General features: G+C 36.1%; 1 protein-coding gene across 1 annotated transcript; it reads left to right on the top strand.

Moving 5' to 3' along the window:
- The first annotated feature begins 3754 nt into the window (after nucleotides 1-3754).
- On the top strand, nucleotides 3755-10262 carry Mrps30 (mitochondrial ribosomal protein S30). Its single transcript, XM_013018663.1, has 5 exons — nucleotides 3755-4349; nucleotides 5481-5626; nucleotides 6602-6707; nucleotides 7672-7848; nucleotides 9893-10262. The coding sequence occupies exons 1-5, from the start codon at nucleotides 3755-3757 to the stop codon at nucleotides 10207-10209; spliced, it is 1341 nt and encodes a 446-aa protein (XP_012874117.1). The 3' UTR covers nucleotides 10210-10262.
- The last annotated feature ends 8196 nt before the right edge of the window (nucleotides 10263-18458 follow it).

The following is an 18458-nucleotide window of genomic DNA, read 5'->3' as shown; positions in this document are numbered from 1 at the left end:
TTCATGGCTGGAATACTTTCCTTTCTTATTTCACCACGTCTAATATGGACCTCAATACATTCTATTTCAAAGTTTGATCCTCTTCTCCAGTTATAGACAAAACAGCAGACCACCCACAGTGCAAACATCAGTGCCCAAGGGTAGCATTATTAATTCTTAGGGTCCATGTTTGTGTTTTAACAGAATCTAATCTCAACAACGAAATATCATCATTCTTTTACAACAATGTAGTCATTCACATTCATCTAGTACAAGGAAGATAGCTTTAAACACGGCACACTTGATTCCTACTTTCCTAAAATTTAGGGGAAATTTATAAAGATATGAAGAGAAAGATGCCATTTCGTATGCAGGCACTGGTCAAATTGATGAAGGAATAGTAACATGAATAAAGGTTACACAATTAGGACCTGAAAAGAATCTTCAGAATCTAGAGTTGTGTGATCTGGATAAGATGGCAATGGATGGGACAAATATAAAGTACTGAATTTGAGTTTTACTGACTTTAAAGAGAAGGGACTATAGCTGTCATGGTTCATGTAAGACATAAGTTCACAAAAATTCATCTTAGGGTTAGCTTCATGGAAACACAATTTGAGTTAATAGTTCAAAAGAGCTGCCAAGTCTTTACTAGACCAACCTTTCATCCAGATAAGCAATAAGTTATCCAAATCTCTCTCTCTCTCTCTCTCTCTCTCTCTCTCTCTCTCACACACACACACACACACACATATACACGTGATATTTGTTATGAGTTGCTATAGTTAAATGATGAATATCAATACCAACAAGAGAAAGTTACATATAGAGTGCAGGAAAAAAACAAATGCAATTTCCCAATTATCTCCCCACTGGAATTACATGGACAATGCCTCATTTTTCTAGCAATGAATGCAGAGGTATGCCAAGCAGGGAGCTCACCTGACCAGGGTTTTATTTGGAGTCAGTAATGTAGTTATGGTATGCCTACTTTATTGATTTAGTTATCCAGTCCCTTACCACACCAGAAGCCAAACTGATCATGAGTGTCTCAGTGTCACCAGGTATACCAGGTTATTGTAGGCGATTCCAGGGATTTTAAATTTATCTCCCGGGATCCCCAAAGCCAATTGTTGTTTTAGAATATGCCTGGATTCACATTCAGACACGGTGAGGTAAACCCCTTTATTGCACAATCCCTTAATTATGCAGAAGGAAAATGACATACAGAAAGGATTACATAGGTATCATTTCTGTGGTGTTTCAACTCTTAGTGGTAAAGGGTTGAAACTATTTCAAGTATGAAGATACCTGAAGACATAATAATTTGGTAAAAACAACAACAAAAGGCAATGATAGGTATCTACTTTAGCAAAAAAAAAATAAAGCTCCAGGAGCCCCAAAAATAATTCTCTCCTAACTCTTGTTGTCCATGTTTGGGTGGTATGCATTCCTTAGACATCCTTGACAGACAGCTAGTAATTAGCATAATTAGCCAAGGCTGATGATGACCTACCCACATAGACTAAGGAAAGTACTTTTTAACAGGTGTCATATCAGAAGGTAAATGTCCGAATGTGATTAAGGCTCTTACAGGTAGAGGGAAAGAGGAAGAGGAAGGTCATTGGCTTCCAAAAATATGGTCTTCCAAGGAGACAGAATTGAATACATAACAAGTTTTAAGAATGTCAACCTGAATATTTATTGCACATTTTCTGTCCTTTTCTAATCTGTCTCTAACTGAATTACAATGAGAAGAACAGTAATAAGGGAAATACAAAGGGTAGATCTTATTCCTATCCTCTTTCTCAAATATGTAATTCCCTACTGTTTTAACCAGTATTTACTCTCTAGAAAAATATCTGACAAGTAACATTTTTTAAAATAGTAGTAAGTGGATTAATACGCCCTCAATAAAATAGGGCCCACAGTGCCTTTGTGGCTCTTTTCAAAGTTCATTTGTGAAACGCTTAATGACATTCTACTAGAAAATAACTGGGGGAAGAAAGGCAAGTTTATAGGATATGCATTAAGATACAAAATTACTTTTAAAATCAGGAAATGTACTTGAGGAAGTACAGTCAATTCAAATAGAGAAATAGGAGCTTTGGGGGTCTATTAAGATTTCTTTAACAGAGTACAAAAATAATATAACACAGAAAATTGGTCAACATGTGGCTGTTATTTAAGTGAAAGTGAATCTCTATGATTACTGCTATAAGATAAGCAATGTGTCCTGAATTGTACCTTAACAAAGGAGGAAATAGCTGAGGATATAAAACAAAAATGAGAATGGAGCTATGTAAATCAATATTACTGTTGTGATGCATCATTATGCTACTAGTTAGAAGCAATATGGTCATAGTAACCAGGCATAAAATAATAGCTGAAAGGCTCATTTTACTTGTATTTCCAAAATATGTATTAAAGCTAAGTCTAGACGGGCGCCAGTGGCTCACGCCTGTAATACTGGGTTTTCAGGAGGCTGAGCTGAGGATCGCGGTTCAAGCCCCACGACCCACAAAAAACAAAAAACAAAACAAAACAAAAAAAGAAAGCTAAGTCTGACACCAATTAACTATCTTAGGAAATTCTTGGGCTACACACAATTCACTAAAATTATTTATAGTTACACTTCAACCCATTGTGATTATTTTGTTTTACAATATTAATTACTGAGACATTAATCATGTTGATATTTATATGTCAACATCCATCGCTCAATTCAAAGCCAAATCCAAATAAATGTATAGTATGCATGTACTAAATACTTCCAGTTATACAATAATTGAAGTTTTTCTAATAAATTCCTATAACACAAAATCTGGTTGTGGTATTTCTTTGTAAAATCTAATTATTTTTCATTTTTTAAAAAAAGGATCACTGAAACAGATTGATTGGATTAAAATCTAAATTTTCAAGAAGAATAGAAATGTTAGAAAATGAATTGTTTTTTTTCCCCCCTGGACCCCATTGTTTATTTGTGGTATTATGCATCAAAAAGCCTCTTAGTGAGGCTTGCCTTTGTAATTAGCGCAACTGCCACACTCCGAGTTTTCTAATTAAGACACAAATTGGTTACATAATGACCATTTTTTTATTCATATATTGTGTTAGTCAACTTCTTTTTCCCCAGGTAAACCCAAATAAAAATACATTCCTCTTTTTAAATAAACTATAAAGATGCGCAAATTTGTAATAGCCTAGAGGAATATATATATATATATATATATGTGTGTGTGTGTGTGTGTAATTATTTTCCCAATAAAGCAATGGTCACACTTAAGTAATGCCTCCATAATGTTTTTTAAATTAGTCAGTGTATCTTAAACACGTATTTTCCAAAATACCTGTTTTAGGAGTTTCTACTCCTAAAACCAAAGCTGAAAATAAGTGGTATGTCATACTCAAATAAGAATAGAAAGTCTAACTAAGGGCTTGGAGTGTCCATTAAGGACACTTCCTAAATGGTTACTGTCCAGTTCTAAACGCAATCTAGGTGGCAGCACCTCCTTTTCGCAGTTTCGACTCTTCACCACCAGCCCAGCGGTTAAATCAACACTAAGCTGGGTCTCCCTACTAACTCTCAAAACAGAGCGAAAACTTCAGCCAACAAGATGATTGGTTGAAAAGTGAATGACGTACTGCAACCCAAGCCCAGTAAGAACCACCGTCCGCGAGCCCGGCTCGGATTCTGCTTTCCCATTGGTCGCTACGGCAACAGGGCCGGGACAAGCGCTGACTTTGACCTCCGCTTCCGGAACCGTGGGCGAAGATGGCGGCGGCCAGGGGCTGGAGCCTGGTGTCCCGCGGCCGCGGACTGTCACTGCACACCGCGGCGAGGGCCACCGCCGCGGCGGCGGAGCCAAGCGGCTCGGCTGTCGCGGCCACCTCCGTGGCACGGTACCCGCCGATCGTGGCCTCCCTGACGGCGAAGAGCAAGGCCGCGCGGCAGCGGCGGGTGGAGCGCTGGCAGGCGGCGGTGCACGCGGCCCCGTCCGCCGAGGAGAAGCTGCGCATCCTCACCAAGATGCAGTTCATGAAGTACGTGGTGTACCCGCAGACCTTCGCCCTGAACGCCGACCGCTGGTACCAGGGCTTCACCAAGACCGTGTTCCTGTCGGGCCTGCCTCCTCCTCCTCCTCCTCCCTCCGCGGGATCCGAACCCGCGCCGACGCCGGACCTCGCGGCCCTGCGCGCCGCGGCCTGCGACTGCCTGCTGCAGGAGCACTTCTACCTGCGGCGCCCGCGCCGCCCGCCGCTCTTCCAGGAGCGCCAGGCCATCGCCTCGCCCTTCCTGGACCAGCTGGTGGCCACCCTCGCCACCCTGCTCAGCCCACTCAACCCGGCTCTGGCCACCGCCGCCCTCGGTGAGCCTCGGGACGCCGAGACCCGGGGCTATGGGCCCGACCTGCTGCTGCTCCTCCTCGTCCTGGTCCCTTGGCTGGCCGCAGATTGGGGGTCTGGTGTACTCGTTCTCACTGAGTCAGGGATGGGGGGGGGGAGACTAGCTGCTGGTAGTTAAGTTGTTCCACTCTCCACTGGAGGCTCTCTGTACAGCCTCCTCTGGCCTGCAGCCCGTGCCTCTGTAGTGTAAAATAATCAGACAAGACAGTGGAAGAGGAGTTTAGAGACAAGGTTCTGGATGGCGCTGAACTGGGTTGCCTGTCTCCTGAAAAGCTGTGTGACTCTGTGTCACACACAACGTACATGTTGGTTATAGCGTTCAGTTATAAAATTGCCAAGGTGTAAATGAGCTGCTAGGTCGAATACCCAACCTTTCATCCATAGTATTATGTGCCAGGTCTTGTTCTGAATTTGCTGCGCGTCCACTAATTAATTCTCACAATAACCATTTACAGCAGGCAGAACGATTACATGATTTTATAAATGAAAAAAAGAAGGCACACCACCTTTAATTCTAAGACCGTGTACTTGGTGTGTTTGAGGGTCAGCGATAAGCAACTTCTACCCAAATTTGCACGGTAGACATGAAAACTATTAATATATCATGTGTCTCCTGACCAGTGGTGATTAATGTTATAACTAGATGGATGAGTATTCAACTGAATCAAAAAGTAGTGGTATTGAGGCAAGTGAGGTGAACTTTGACTGCATGGATGGTTGGTGGTTTAGAAATAAGACCTGGTGTTTGGCAAGACCCAGGGTCCCCTTATTTATAAAATATGTTATTATGCATATTTTGTGCCAGTTAATAATGTATATATTAGTCGAGATTATTGCAATTATTTTTAGCTGAATAGCTTTTAATTATTGATTAGGGTGTTGATGAGACAAATAAACAGTATGTTGAGTGCTTTGTTTAAACCTTAATTGTCAGATTATTACATAACCTAGATACTACCATACATTGGAATATTTGAATATATTTTTTAAAATTAGAAAAAATCATTTTTAAATTGTCTACTGTTGTTAGTATTCTGTAATAATCAAATTTGTCCAAATGATTAGATGAGAACATCTTGAATATCTTTTGATAGATTATAAACACCCAGTTCACTTTTACTGGGTGCGTGGTGAAGAAATTATCCCTGCTGGTCATCGAAAAGGTCGGATTGATGCTTTACGATACCAAATAAATGATACACCACACAACCAGATTCGGATATCCAAGCAACTCCCAGAGGTAAGGGTTGATTATATTTGTATCTATTGAATGTCATAAGCAGACCAAGTAAGATGATGGGATAAAATAAAATGCTTTGGGTCATCCTTTGATTTTTACATGCTTCTTATGAAGATAGCTCATTTGAAAATCCCTTTTAGCTTTCTGATCTACAGAGGTCAAATATTTATGTAAAGTGAGATTAAGGCATCAGTTTTCAGACCCATACAGGTTTTCTTTTTCTTTTTCTTATTAATATACTGATAATATACTGATAATAGTTTCTGATTTTAATTAACAGTATAATTGCTAGTCATAAATCAAAGGATTTTTACAGTTATGGACTGAGTTATAGTACTTTTAGAGGAAAACAGCATATTTTGAATATAATTCATACTTCCATTTTAGTGTGCTGAACTTGTTCCTTAACGGTCTGAGTAGTAAATACTTTATAGGCTATTCAAACCATAAAGTCTCTGTTGCACAGTATTAAGTTCTGGTTTTACTGTGTAAAAGCAGCAGTATAGAATATATAAATGAATGTGTGTGGTTGTGTTCCAATAAAGCTTTATTTGTAAAAGTAGTCAGTTGATATTTGTCCCATTACTAGATATTAACCCACTATATCATGGTTCACTTATTGCTCCTTCATGGATTTTCACTTATAGAGGAGATCTCTGGAATATAACTCCCACAGTAAGTGAGGGATCACTATTTGTGTATTTTGTTTTATTAGAAATTCAGCTATACAGTGGAACCACAATAAGTGAACTGTGGTATAGTGAGGGACAACTGTTGTCAGACCTAATACTCTGAAGCACTTCTAGCCTCTAACATTTTGATTAAGGTATCCTCAACTTGTCTGATCAGATAATTTTGTGAAAAGCACCTCATTTAACATTTTTTTTAATAAGAATGAGTAAAATAGATACAAAATGAGTAAAATAGATACAAATGTGGCCATGAGTTTATTTATGTCTTTTCTTTGTCTTTAAGTTTGTACCATTGGATTATTCTATTCCTGTAGAAATCCCTGTAATGAATTGTAAACCAGACAAGCTTCCATTGTTTAAACGGCAGTATGAAAACGGCATATTTATTGGTAAGTTTTTCTTCACATATTTGCCATAGATGAGTTCAAAATGTGCTATGCAAAGTTGAAGCATTAACTAATGAAAACTTAATTCTTGGTGACTGGTTCAAATAAGCTATGAGCAATGTGATCTTATGTTTTATAGTCCCCTTAAAAATTGGAAAAACATTCTTTCTGCTCACTATTAAAAAATTTGTTTGCTTCTCTTGCACTATTTCATTCTTTACTTGGCTTTGTTGATTTGTTATATAGAAAAGTAATTTGGGTTTTGTCAAGAGTAAAAATGTTCAGCATTGAACTTGGAAGAGTGGTTGACATTTTCACAGATGCAGCCTGTGTATGCTATACTTGGCAATAATCAGGAATTAAAACATTAATATCTCATGGCTGCTCGCATGCAGCTTATTTATTAGTTCTGAGTTGACTTAAGAAAGACTTCAATTTTTTACCAGCCTCTTCTCATTCACTGTGGTATAAGGGAGTGACCTAAAGGAATCTTACTAAAAACAATTCATGAAGTAAGGGTCCTCAGAAATACTGGGTTAAAGTAATTTTCTGAAAAATTAGAAACATGGTATGTATTATTATATTAATGAAGAAACTTTGAAGCCATAGAGTGTTTGAATTCTGTAGTGACTAAAACAGAGTAATGAACCTATTCTATAATAGGTTAGTATTCTGTAATACTCAAGAAAAATATAAAATGACAAATTTTAAGTAACTTTTTACATATAAACTTTATTTTGTGTCATGGTGGGCTTTACAGTTACTCATAGATTGAAAAACTATGGTTTCATGTGGAATCTAACTTTATTTGTAGTAGCTAAAACTTTGTCAACTAATATTCCCATTTACTTGAGTACTGAGTATATGATGAACTGAGAAGAAACATGTACTTGACCTGTCTCCTAAGACGTGTGCTTCACATATTCGGAATTCTCATTTCATCTGAAAATGTTCTTTTGTTCTTCAGGCTCAAAAATAGCTGATCCATATTGTTATGGTCATACCCAATTTCATCTATTACCTGACAAATTAAAGCGGGAAAGGCTTTTGAAACTAAACCGTGCTGACCAAATAGAAACTGTATGTAGAGCTAATGCTATAGCGAGTCTTTTTGCTTGGACTGGAGCTCAAGCTATGTATCAAGGTAAAACTAATTCTGTGGTGTTTTCTTTCTTGGACAATATCAATGCTATTCAAAGAATGTATTCAGATTTGTTTTGTCGGGGGAGAGTTGGGGATGGAGGTAGGCTGTATCTTAGCATTTTGAAAATTTTGGCATTGATACAAAATAGTTGTTTTGAAATCTGTAATTAAATATTTGAAATTAGGAAATATTGCTTGGGTAGTTATTTTGACCTTTATTTTGACTATCTCGTGAATGTTTTTTGTCTGATAAGGTTTACAAGCATTTTAAAGACTTAACTGAGAGACTTCTGTAGATGATAATAACTCTCTAATGGCAAAAATGAAATAATTTGGTAGAGTAAATATTTAGATTAAATCAAACAGCAGATATGGCCGAAATGGTAGAATGCCAATGTAGTAATTGCAAGACTCTGACTTCAGACCTCACTCTAGGGAGGAGGTGGGATCATGGCTATACTAAAGTTTCTTTACAGACCATGTTTGGGATTTGGATTAGGAAATTAGCCATGCAGTCAGTATATAGTGAATGCTTTTCATATGCCAGCCACTAGTGGCTTAGGAGATAGTGCTAAAATGATGGAATAATTTAGCTGTTCTGGAGCTTTTGTATGGAGAAAATAGCATAAGAAATGATGATTTATAGGTGGAAGGTATAATTGAGATATGAGTCAGAATTGATTAGAGTCATTAAGAAGACTTCTGATTAGAGACCTATAAAGTGCAGAAATATCTGCATAATCTGGGGCAAGAAATTTCCAGATAAAAGAAAAGTCTGTTGAAGTATTGAGAAACAGCTTGAAGGATGGCTGATTCAAAGAAGTGAAGGAGAATGATGAAGAATGAGATACAGAAGCCAGAGGCTATAGTCACATAGGGTATTTATTCCTTCCTTCCTCCATTTATTTACCCAGTCATTTTGCTCCAGTTTGAAACCAAGGATTCAACCAATTTACAATCCTCATCATACACCAGGACCATTAAAGACCACTGGAAGTTATTTGGGCTTCATTCTAAAACCTGAAGAAATAGAATATGAACTCAATAAATTCTATATAAATATCCAGGAAGAATTTTAGTTATTACTAGTATTGTCTGTCCACACTGTCACACACACACTATTGTATTATATGTATATGTGTTAACCTTGCCAAATACAGATGAATGGAGGAGGTGGGAAGCAGGTAGACAGACTTAGAAAAAGCAGGATGTAATCTTGTTGACGATACAAAGATGGCACTATTTATTCATTAGAGATAAGGTATTTTTCTTTATAGTGGTATTAGTCTTGTATTTTAACAATATTAAAAGTATATATATTAAAAATAACTAATAATGTGTCATGTTTATATGAATAGATCAGCACATTAATAACAGTATGTTGACATGTTAATATATTATTGATATATAATATATAAAATAGCTAATATTAATGTCTGACTCATTATATATGATATAAAATACAAAATCTCTCTAGAGAAGCAAAGTTTCTGCTTGTCTGGTAGTATTTAAAAGTCCTATATCTATTTAGTCTGGAACAAAAACAGGAATTTTTTGTACTGAACATACTAAAATATTCTTGAACTTTATGACATAAGACACATAGGTAAAATGACAATTCTTAAAAACAAGTTTTGAAATATGCAAAGAAAGATACTGAATTTATTTAAAGCTAACATGTTGAAATCCATAGAAGAGTTTTTCAGAAGGCATTTGTTTTGTGGATTTGGTGAAATAAGTGACCCTACTGGTTACTGAGTGGTGGATTCTGATGAGATAGAGGAATTTGACGTATTTGAAGTTGGTGAAGTTAATATCAGATATAGAAGAATAAGTAGTTCAATTTGAAGACTGAAATTAGAGAAACTGAAAAGGTAGAAATACTGCAGAAATGAAATTTAGGAGTAGAATGAAGAAGACAGGGAACCTGAGTTCTTTAGGAATTTTCTGGGTAAAATATCAGGAAATGTTTATTACCTAATCTGTTTGCTATGTTTGGATAAAGTATATCATGTGTCTAAATTTCACCGTACTTTCTTCTATAGGATTCTGGAGCGAAGCAGACCTTACTCGACCCTTTGTGTCCCAGGGTGTGATTACAGATGGAAAGTATTTTTCCTTTTTCTGCTACCAGTTAAATACCTTGGCACTGACTGTACAGGCTGATCAAGATAACCCTCGTAAGAATATCTGTTGGGGAACACAAAGTGAGCCTCTCTATGAGACAATTGAAGATAATGACGTGAAAGGTTTTAATGATGACGTTTTACTTCAGATTGTTCAGTTTTTACTGAATAAACCTAAAGAAGGTAGATCACAGCTTTTGGTGAATGAAGAGAAAACACTTGATGCAGGACTCTGAGAATATTTAAATTTCATTGAAGAAATAAAAAAAATTCTGCCACTTATTAAACACATGTTTTTAATAACTATTTCTTTTGCTAAGCCGTGATTAGAACTTTGATTCTATTCATCTCTGCAGGACTTAATTTTAAATATAGTATGTTGATTTAAAAAGAATTTTGGTTTTGTATGGCTGATAGGACTATTGGGCTGTCCTTTATACCTTACTATTAATTGTGATTTTAAAAGTAATATAACACAAAAAACAGTGAATAATTAAATACTTGAGAAAATACATGTTTTATTGTTTTTTTCCTTTTTAAAATAACATTACAATTTCAGAGTGCTACTCAAAACCCTTCAAAAATGACTAGTAATTTTTAAATATAGTAGCTTTTATAAGAGTCTCTCATTTGGTTTAAAAAAGGAAGAAAACTAGAAAAGTATTAATCGAATAATGAGTCTTGTACTTTTTTATTAATGAGTTTTTTTATTGCAAAAATACTGTACAGAGGGGTTACAATTACATGAGCAGGGCAATGAGTACATTTCTTATCAAGCATTATTGCCTCCTCCTTTGTTTCCCCTTACCATCCCTGCCCTCCCATCTCCACCCCCTACTGTATCTCTGTTGAAATAATTTGTTTTTTCCCTTCCCCTCCCTAAATTATACCAACATCAAATACAGTGAAAGCAGGGGTTATACCGTGGAGGAGGGACATACAAAGCAACAAAGAAATCATCTTATAAATGTGTTAGAAACAATCGCAAGACAGAAAAACCATTTGAGTCCTTATCTTGGGGTTCATTTCACCTAATATCAACTCATCTGACTGTTTCTGCTTGTCTCAGATATATACTAGTTATTGCAAATAAGGGAAACCATGGGACCTCTGTTTCTTTGCTCATGAATGATGAGACATGTGATGTGCTGAGGTCTAGGCAGCCAGGTGCAACACACTGTAATGGTAGCTAATTTGACAGGCAGAGAGGGAGGATAGATGGAGAATTTGTGGCCAGCTCTGGAAAAATTAGTGAGACCCTATCTCAAAAAGAAAATGTAAACAAGGGACTTGCATAAATGTGAGGCTCTGGATTCAAGCCCCATTTGAGCAAGTGAACATAGAGGGAGTCCATTCCAAGTGCCTAGAATCAGTAGTTTGATATCTTGTAGCCTCATTAACTTTATATCTCAGCAAAGTTTAAGGTTAGTTTTCTTTATGTAGATCATCATACATTTCTCTTTGTTCCAATTACCAGTTGATTTTTTCCTTTGTAATTATATTCTTTTTATAGATTTTAATAATGGCTGATGTTGAATGAAAGGTTTATTTTATAAAAGGCCAATTTAATTAAATCATTTAATTGAAGAATTTTGCAACTGGTATTTATGAAGTGTCTATGTCCAGTTTAATCTGAGTTCCCTTGAAATTACTTATTGACATCGACAGCCTTTAACTCCTCTGTAGCCTAATACATCGGACAGTTTATAGCTTTATATTACTTAGTATATTTCACCTGAATTTTTGTCCTAGTCCTTGTCTTAGCAGGAACTTGTGTGTCAACCAGTTTTAAAAACAAAGACACCTTGGCATGGTGACTCACTTCTGTAATCCTGTTTGAGTCATCTGAGGCAAAAAAAAAAAAATTGTGAGTCCTATCTTACTTGAAAATGAGCAAGTATGATCAAACTGAGAAGTAATGGAGAATTGTCCAAGCTTGCCCTGGCAGAAAGTGAGACTTCAACAGTCAAAAGGACTAAAGGTGTAGCTCAAACAGTAGACGGCCTATTTAGCAAGTGAAGTGAGGCCTTAAGTTTAAACCTAAGTACTGCAAAAACAGAACAACAAAAAAACCCATTATTTTTATGATCATAAATTTGTTGTCTAGTTTTTTTTAATGTGATATAATGGGTTTGAATTCAGCTGAACCAGTTGAGCCACATCCCAGCCTAATATTTGAGTTTAAATATATACTCAGGATATTTTTTGAAAATTATGTTGATATCCAGAAGTCCCTAAGTATATAGATGTAGACAAATGTGTATATGGATGTGTTATACATATGTGTATAAATGTATGTATGCAGTTATATATTAATCTTAATGGAACTGTTGAGATTTTCAGCATTACTGCTGTGTTCAGGAAATAAATGAAAATTTCAGTACATAATAGGAAAATCTAAAATTGTCACAACAGGTTTACAGATGTTTAGCCAAACTCAAATTTGGCTAAGACTAGAACAAAAAAATCAAGAATTCTAAATACAATTATCTTTCTGAATAATATTACCACAAACTGACTTAACACATATATTAACTTCAGGTATTCTGCTTGACTGAATCTCGTTTCTCTGCTGTAGCTGTAGTCAGAATACTGGTCTGGGATACAATGTGGGGCCTTGAAAGGTCTATTTCTTCTTTATTTACTACCAAGCTGTTGGATTGGGACCCCAGTAGCTTTCTGGATGTTTGTTTGGTGGCATCTTTGGTTTATTCCATGAACCTTTCATTATTTTTTAATATATTTTTTATTGTAAAGATACTGTACAGCGAGATTACAGTTACATGAGTAAGGTAATGAGTACATTTTCTATTGACCATTGTTACCCACTCCTTTATTTTTCTCCTACCATCCCTTCCCTTCTCCCCCCTCCCAAGTTGAAAAGTTCATTTTTAGCATAGTGTCTTGTACATCTCATTGTTATAATGGGTCAACCTGTACCCTTATTTCAGCATTTTGTTATTTCCCTTCCCCTCCCCAAATTAGAAAAATACATACAAGATGTAGAGCACCAGAATCAAATACAGTGAAAACGGGTTATACCATGAAGTTTTGCCCACTGAAGTTCTTAATTGGTTACATTTAAAACAAAATTCAGACCCAATCTTTTCCTACAAGATTCTCCCAAATCTGTATTTATTTGTTTATTGAGCCCCAAAGTTTTTTTAAATCTTGAAAATGTTTCCATCTTCAAGCCAAAGATATATTTGTTGTTCAATGTCTGGGTAGATGAACAATGCTCATTCCTCCTCTCTAGACCACTGTGTTCACTTTATTTGCACTTTGTTTTTAAATTAATAATATAATAATATATCTAATGTAATAGTATATAATAATAAAATGCAGTCCGTTTTATAACTAACATTAAAACTAGATTTTCTCATGGAATAGTGATTAATAACTAATTTTGGATAGGCAACTGGCTAAATCCAGACCATGTAAAACATACTCTTAACTTTTGCATGAAATATCAATTATAACAAGCAAAATACCTTTCTTCTTTGAAATATTAATAAACAAATTCTCTATTTTTTCTATAGTAATCAAGGCCCTACACCTGAAATTTTAGAGATATGTTTTTCATTTATGGGCATAAAAATACTATTCCTCCCTCATAACTTAGATTTGTCCTGTAGAACATCTTATTGTTATATCTTATTGTTATAGTTATTTAAATTAATGATCAATCATACAAACACTTCACAACTTGTTGTAAGCTTGCATTTTCTAACTAATGTCAAGGTAATATTGATTGTGCAGTCAAGAATTATTAAAGGCTCAAGCAACATAAAGACATAGTAATGTACCTATTAAACTAAATTACAGCATGCTTATTAATAGCATATACATACTTTTAATTTCAGGATTTGAGCAGGTAAGCCGACATATATTAACGTTATTATATTATCAGGCCTAGCTCACTTATGAAATTTCTTGGGCATGGATCCAGGGGATAGATGAATTATGCATAGTCTTGTCTATGGTATAGATGACCATAGATATTCCTAAAACAACAGCTAACCTGGATTTTCATTATATTTTTAAAGGCAGGTTACTGCATAGTGAATTGCCAGTGAATTTTCTAGCAAGACTGCTGATCAAGATAAGTCTTGGTCCAGCCAATACTAGGCAGAGACAAACACAATTGTAGCATGGCTAAAAGGAGATTCAGATTCCTGGGACCAGGCAGATTTAGTCTTATCTCCCAAACTTTATAATCACAACCAAAGAGAACTACAACTGGCCAGAATTAATGCTGCCTTCATAAACGTTGACACTATCACCCTGCCATCACCATTAAAAAGGAGTTACTATTATCTGGGCACAGAAACAATGGAGTGGTGTAGACAGCAGCCTAAATAAGGATATATTAAGTCAATATTAGGAGCTTTAAAAATAGGCTATTTTTAAGGGAAAGCAAGAAGAGTATTATACTAAGGAATCCTTAATACTCATTCTGATCACCTGTGTATACCCTAGTGTATAGGACCCTCTAGTGACCTGCAATTTGCTACTCAGTAGGTATTTCCAATACTGAAGAATAATACATCCAATGGTAATGCTTCTGTAAGTTATTAGCCTTTGTTCATATTTTATCTGTGTGTGTGTGTATGTGCACTCATGCACACATGCTCTGAAATTTGATCCCCGAATCTTGCTAGACAAGCATAATACCACTTAAGCTATTCTCAGATCTTTTTTACTTGTTAGTTTTTACATAGGGTTTCTTTTGGCCTCAGACAGCCATCCTCCTACCTACTTGTCCCATGCAGCTGGGATTACAGGGGTGAGTAACTGCCTGGTTCTGGTGCAGGCTGGAATTACAGGCGTGAGTAACTATGCCTGGTTCTGGTGCAGGCTGGGATTACAGGCGTGAGTAACTATGCCTGGTTCTGGTACAGGCTGTTATTGTCTCTTGCAAAAAAAAAAATTCGAGCATGCCTATTTTTGTCTATTTTTGAAAAATGTAAAGTTTTCTTAGAGGAATGGGTTATTCGTTCTCATTGGCATTGTCTCATGGGAGGGTGATATATCGGTAAATATATTCAAATTAGCATCGTAGGGTCTTCCCCTATTCCCTCCGTTTTTCTGTCATGAGACGAAATAGTTGTAAACTGTTGTGATGGAACCAACCTCCTGTTTTTTCTTACATACAGTTTTGAAACCTAGCCTGGGTGGGCCCTCAACATTCCCAGGCACAAATAAACATTGTTAGGTCACTGCCTGAAACACTGAAAGAAAAAAAGTCAAGCATTTTGCTACATACATCGAAAGTAGCCCAGAATCCGATCATAACTTCCGCCCAAACTCCATATGCGCCGGTCTCATTGAGGACACATCTTGTGAGGCATCGTGAGGACCGTTTGGTTCTTAGTAACTACTTGGACTGGTTAACCTTGTATTTAGTAACTACTTGGACTGGTTAACCTTGTATTTAGTAACTACTTGGACTGGTTAACCTTGTATTTAGAGCTTTTATTTTTGCTGCCTTAACTACCCCATCTGTCCTTTGTGATTGCTGCTGCAAGTTTAGTGATACTTAATATACATCTTTCAATACATTAAAAAAAATGACTCAACATCAAGAGCCAGTTTTAGTTAACATCGTAAAGTTTCTATCTCTTGTTTAGTTAAAATGAAAAATTTCCCTAAGGTTCACAGGTTTTCTTTAGCCATTATTCTAGCTGAGCAACCAGATTCATCCAGCAATGGACAGAAGCAACAACTGGAAAAATCCATGCCACCTGCAGTGTTTGATAAGTAAAGGCCTCTTAAACTAAGTTTCTAATTTCTAAGGGTGCATATAGGTTGCATATTGGTTTGAAAATCATCTCCAGCTGGATTCAGGCTGAATGAGATCCAGAAACTTACTTCATCTTTCAAATAGATGCACAGGAAGGTGGGAAGGGAAAAGAAAACATATGGTAAGCAAATTTCTCCATGCCAGGTATTACATTAACATTAAAGCAGCCAACATAGCACTCCTGTTCATTTCAAACTCCATGGCACTCAGACATAGACCCTCAGGTATGTTTATGCAAAACAATACTCTTTAGAGCCATCCAATGATGATTATGAATTTACTTGTATATATCAGACAATACTTTACATGCTAATGAGTTTTAATCCATGGTAGATGGAAAATGAATGTTTTCCTTTACAAAATCAGGGTTTTATGTTTGATTTCATTTTAATATATAAAATACAAGGCTTGTGAAACACATGATCTCTGAGGAAATTTCACAAACAGATTAGTGGAGAGATCACATGATGCTAATCATGCTGTACGTTTTCTCTTCATTTTTTTGTTGATGTTTTATGTTTTTGAGGCCATTCTGTTGGTACAGGTTTCTGCTTTTTTATTCTATCGTCATTTTCCTCAATTATGAATTGCTGTAATCTGTAGGATATTTTTAAATTTTTATTTGAAAATGCTAAAAGCAGAGGCATTACAGTTACTTGTCAACAAAACATACATTTCCTTTTAGACAATGTCACCCTCTCCTTCCCTCTCTCCCAGTTTTTCCCTCACAAGTTGTATAGCTCATTTTCAACAGTGTCCAATGTCCATTGCTGCATTTATTTACTTTTTGTCCCTCCCCTACATTCTCAGAGACATAGACAAACAGAAAGAAAGAAAACAAAAACAGCAAAAAACAAAAAACCCCAAAACCCTCTTTCCATTTCCTGAAATTCATTTTGACAAACATTATTTTGTATGATCAGAAGCACATAGGCATTGTGGCTTTCTGTTCCTCTCCTAAGAGTATCCTCTTTTGGTTCCTCTGTGTGTGAATGCCTAGAGACCTGTAGAATTTATTAGGTCCTGGTGTATTTTTGATCTAGCTTCTGCATATGAGAGAAAACATGTGGCATTTGTCTCTCTGAGCTTGGCTTACCTCATTTAACATGATCTATTCTAACTCCATCAATTTCCTTGCAAATGACTCTTTATAATGGCTCTTTATATTACTCTTTATAATGGCTGCATAAAAATCCATTGTGTATAGGTACCACATTTTTTTTTTGATCCACTAATCTATTGTAGGGATCTGGACTGTGGCCACACCTGGCTATTGTGAATAGTGCAGCAATGAGCATGGACATGCAAGTGTTTATGGTATCCTGGCTTGTGATGTTCTAAGTAGATGGATACCTCTTGGTCACCATGCACAAATATCAACTCAAAGTATATCAAAGACCTCAGTGTCAGACCTGAAACTGTAAACTACTGCAAGAGGGTGTTGGAGAAACACTAGAACTCATAGGAATAGTCAGAAACTTCTTGAAAAAATCCCAGGGGCGCAGCAGATAGGAGAGAAACTTGACAAGGGGAATTATATCAAACCAAAAAGTTTCTGCACAGCAAAGGGTATAGTTACGTAACTAGAAAGACAGCCAACAAGACTGGGAGAGATCTTTGCCAGCAATACATCAGACAAAGGCCTACAATTCAAAATACACAAGGAGCTCAAGAAACTAAGCCCTCCTAAAACTAATAAACCGATTACTAAATGAGCAAAGAAGCTAAGAGGAGACTTCTCAGAAGAGGTAGGAACATCAGCGAAACATATGAGGAAATGCTCATCATCCCTGGCCATAAAGAAAATGTGAATTAAAAAAATCTGAGATTTCATCTCACCCAAGTTAGATTGACCAACATCATGAATTTGAATAACAACAAACACTGGGGAGGATGTGGGGGAAAAGGGACCCTACTGCACTTGTTGGTATGAATGTAAACTAATGCTGCTACTCTATAGGGTATTTTGTAGAAACTTGGATATTCAGATTATTTCAATGTCATACATTAAAAGTACTTTCTAAACACAAAACTCCACAATAACTTTACACTCATATTTAGAGGAAAAGAATCACAATTTTGTTCAATTATATTCATAAAAACTAAGCATGTTAATTATATAAGATTAACTAATGTGGGTGTAAGTATATTTAACGTTGGAGTACTTCACCAGTATTCGGATGATTAAATTCTGACTTTCAACATATTTTTAAGATTTCCATATCTTACCACCTGGTTGTGATTCATAATTGGAAAAATAAAGGATCTGTGTATTTGGAAAGCCCTGAAAGTTAAAAATATCCATACAATTATCCTTTTGTAAAGTATAATTTGTTTCAACCTTTGGAACTTAGACTTTTAAATGTCATTTGAAAGAACATTAGGAAAATACTATTTGTTTAATTCTTATGTTTCCTAAAAAAATATAAACACATTTTAAAAGTCAGTTTGACAGTTATATCTGGATGTCTAGATAGTGCTTTTTTCTTTTGTCACCAACCAGCAAGGTGATTTAACACCAGTCATTTCTCTTGAACTCAGTGTCTCCTTCTAATAAATTCAAATTGGATCCTCAAAATTCCTCCAACAAGGTGAATCATTCTTTCTAAGCCTCACATTGCAGGTGTAACTTGCTGTTAACAATCTTTAAAATTTCTTTATTTAAAACTTCCAAATAACAGA

The sequence above is a fragment of the Dipodomys ordii genome, unplaced genomic scaffold, assembly GCF_000151885.1.
Source record: "Dipodomys ordii isolate 6190 unplaced genomic scaffold, Dord_2.0 Scaffold41, whole genome shotgun sequence".
Taxonomy (NCBI): Eukaryota; Metazoa; Chordata; class Mammalia; order Rodentia; family Heteromyidae; genus Dipodomys; species Dipodomys ordii.
This window is presented reverse-complemented; position numbering and strand designations above follow the sequence as displayed.

Excerpts from the sequence above, each read along its gene's own strand:
- Mrps30 (XM_013018663.1), top strand. The coding sequence starts at position 3,755 with ATGGCGGCGGCCAGGGGCTGGAGCCTGGTGTCCCGCGGCCGCGGACTG. Across the intron at positions 4,350-5,480 it reads TCTGGCCACCGCCGCCCTCG|ATTATAAACACCCAGTTCAC; the intron begins GTGAGCCTCGGG and ends ATCTTTTGATAG. Across the intron at positions 6,708-7,671 it reads TGAAAACGGCATATTTATTG|GCTCAAAAATAGCTGATCCA; the intron begins GTAAGTTTTTCT and ends TTTGTTCTTCAG.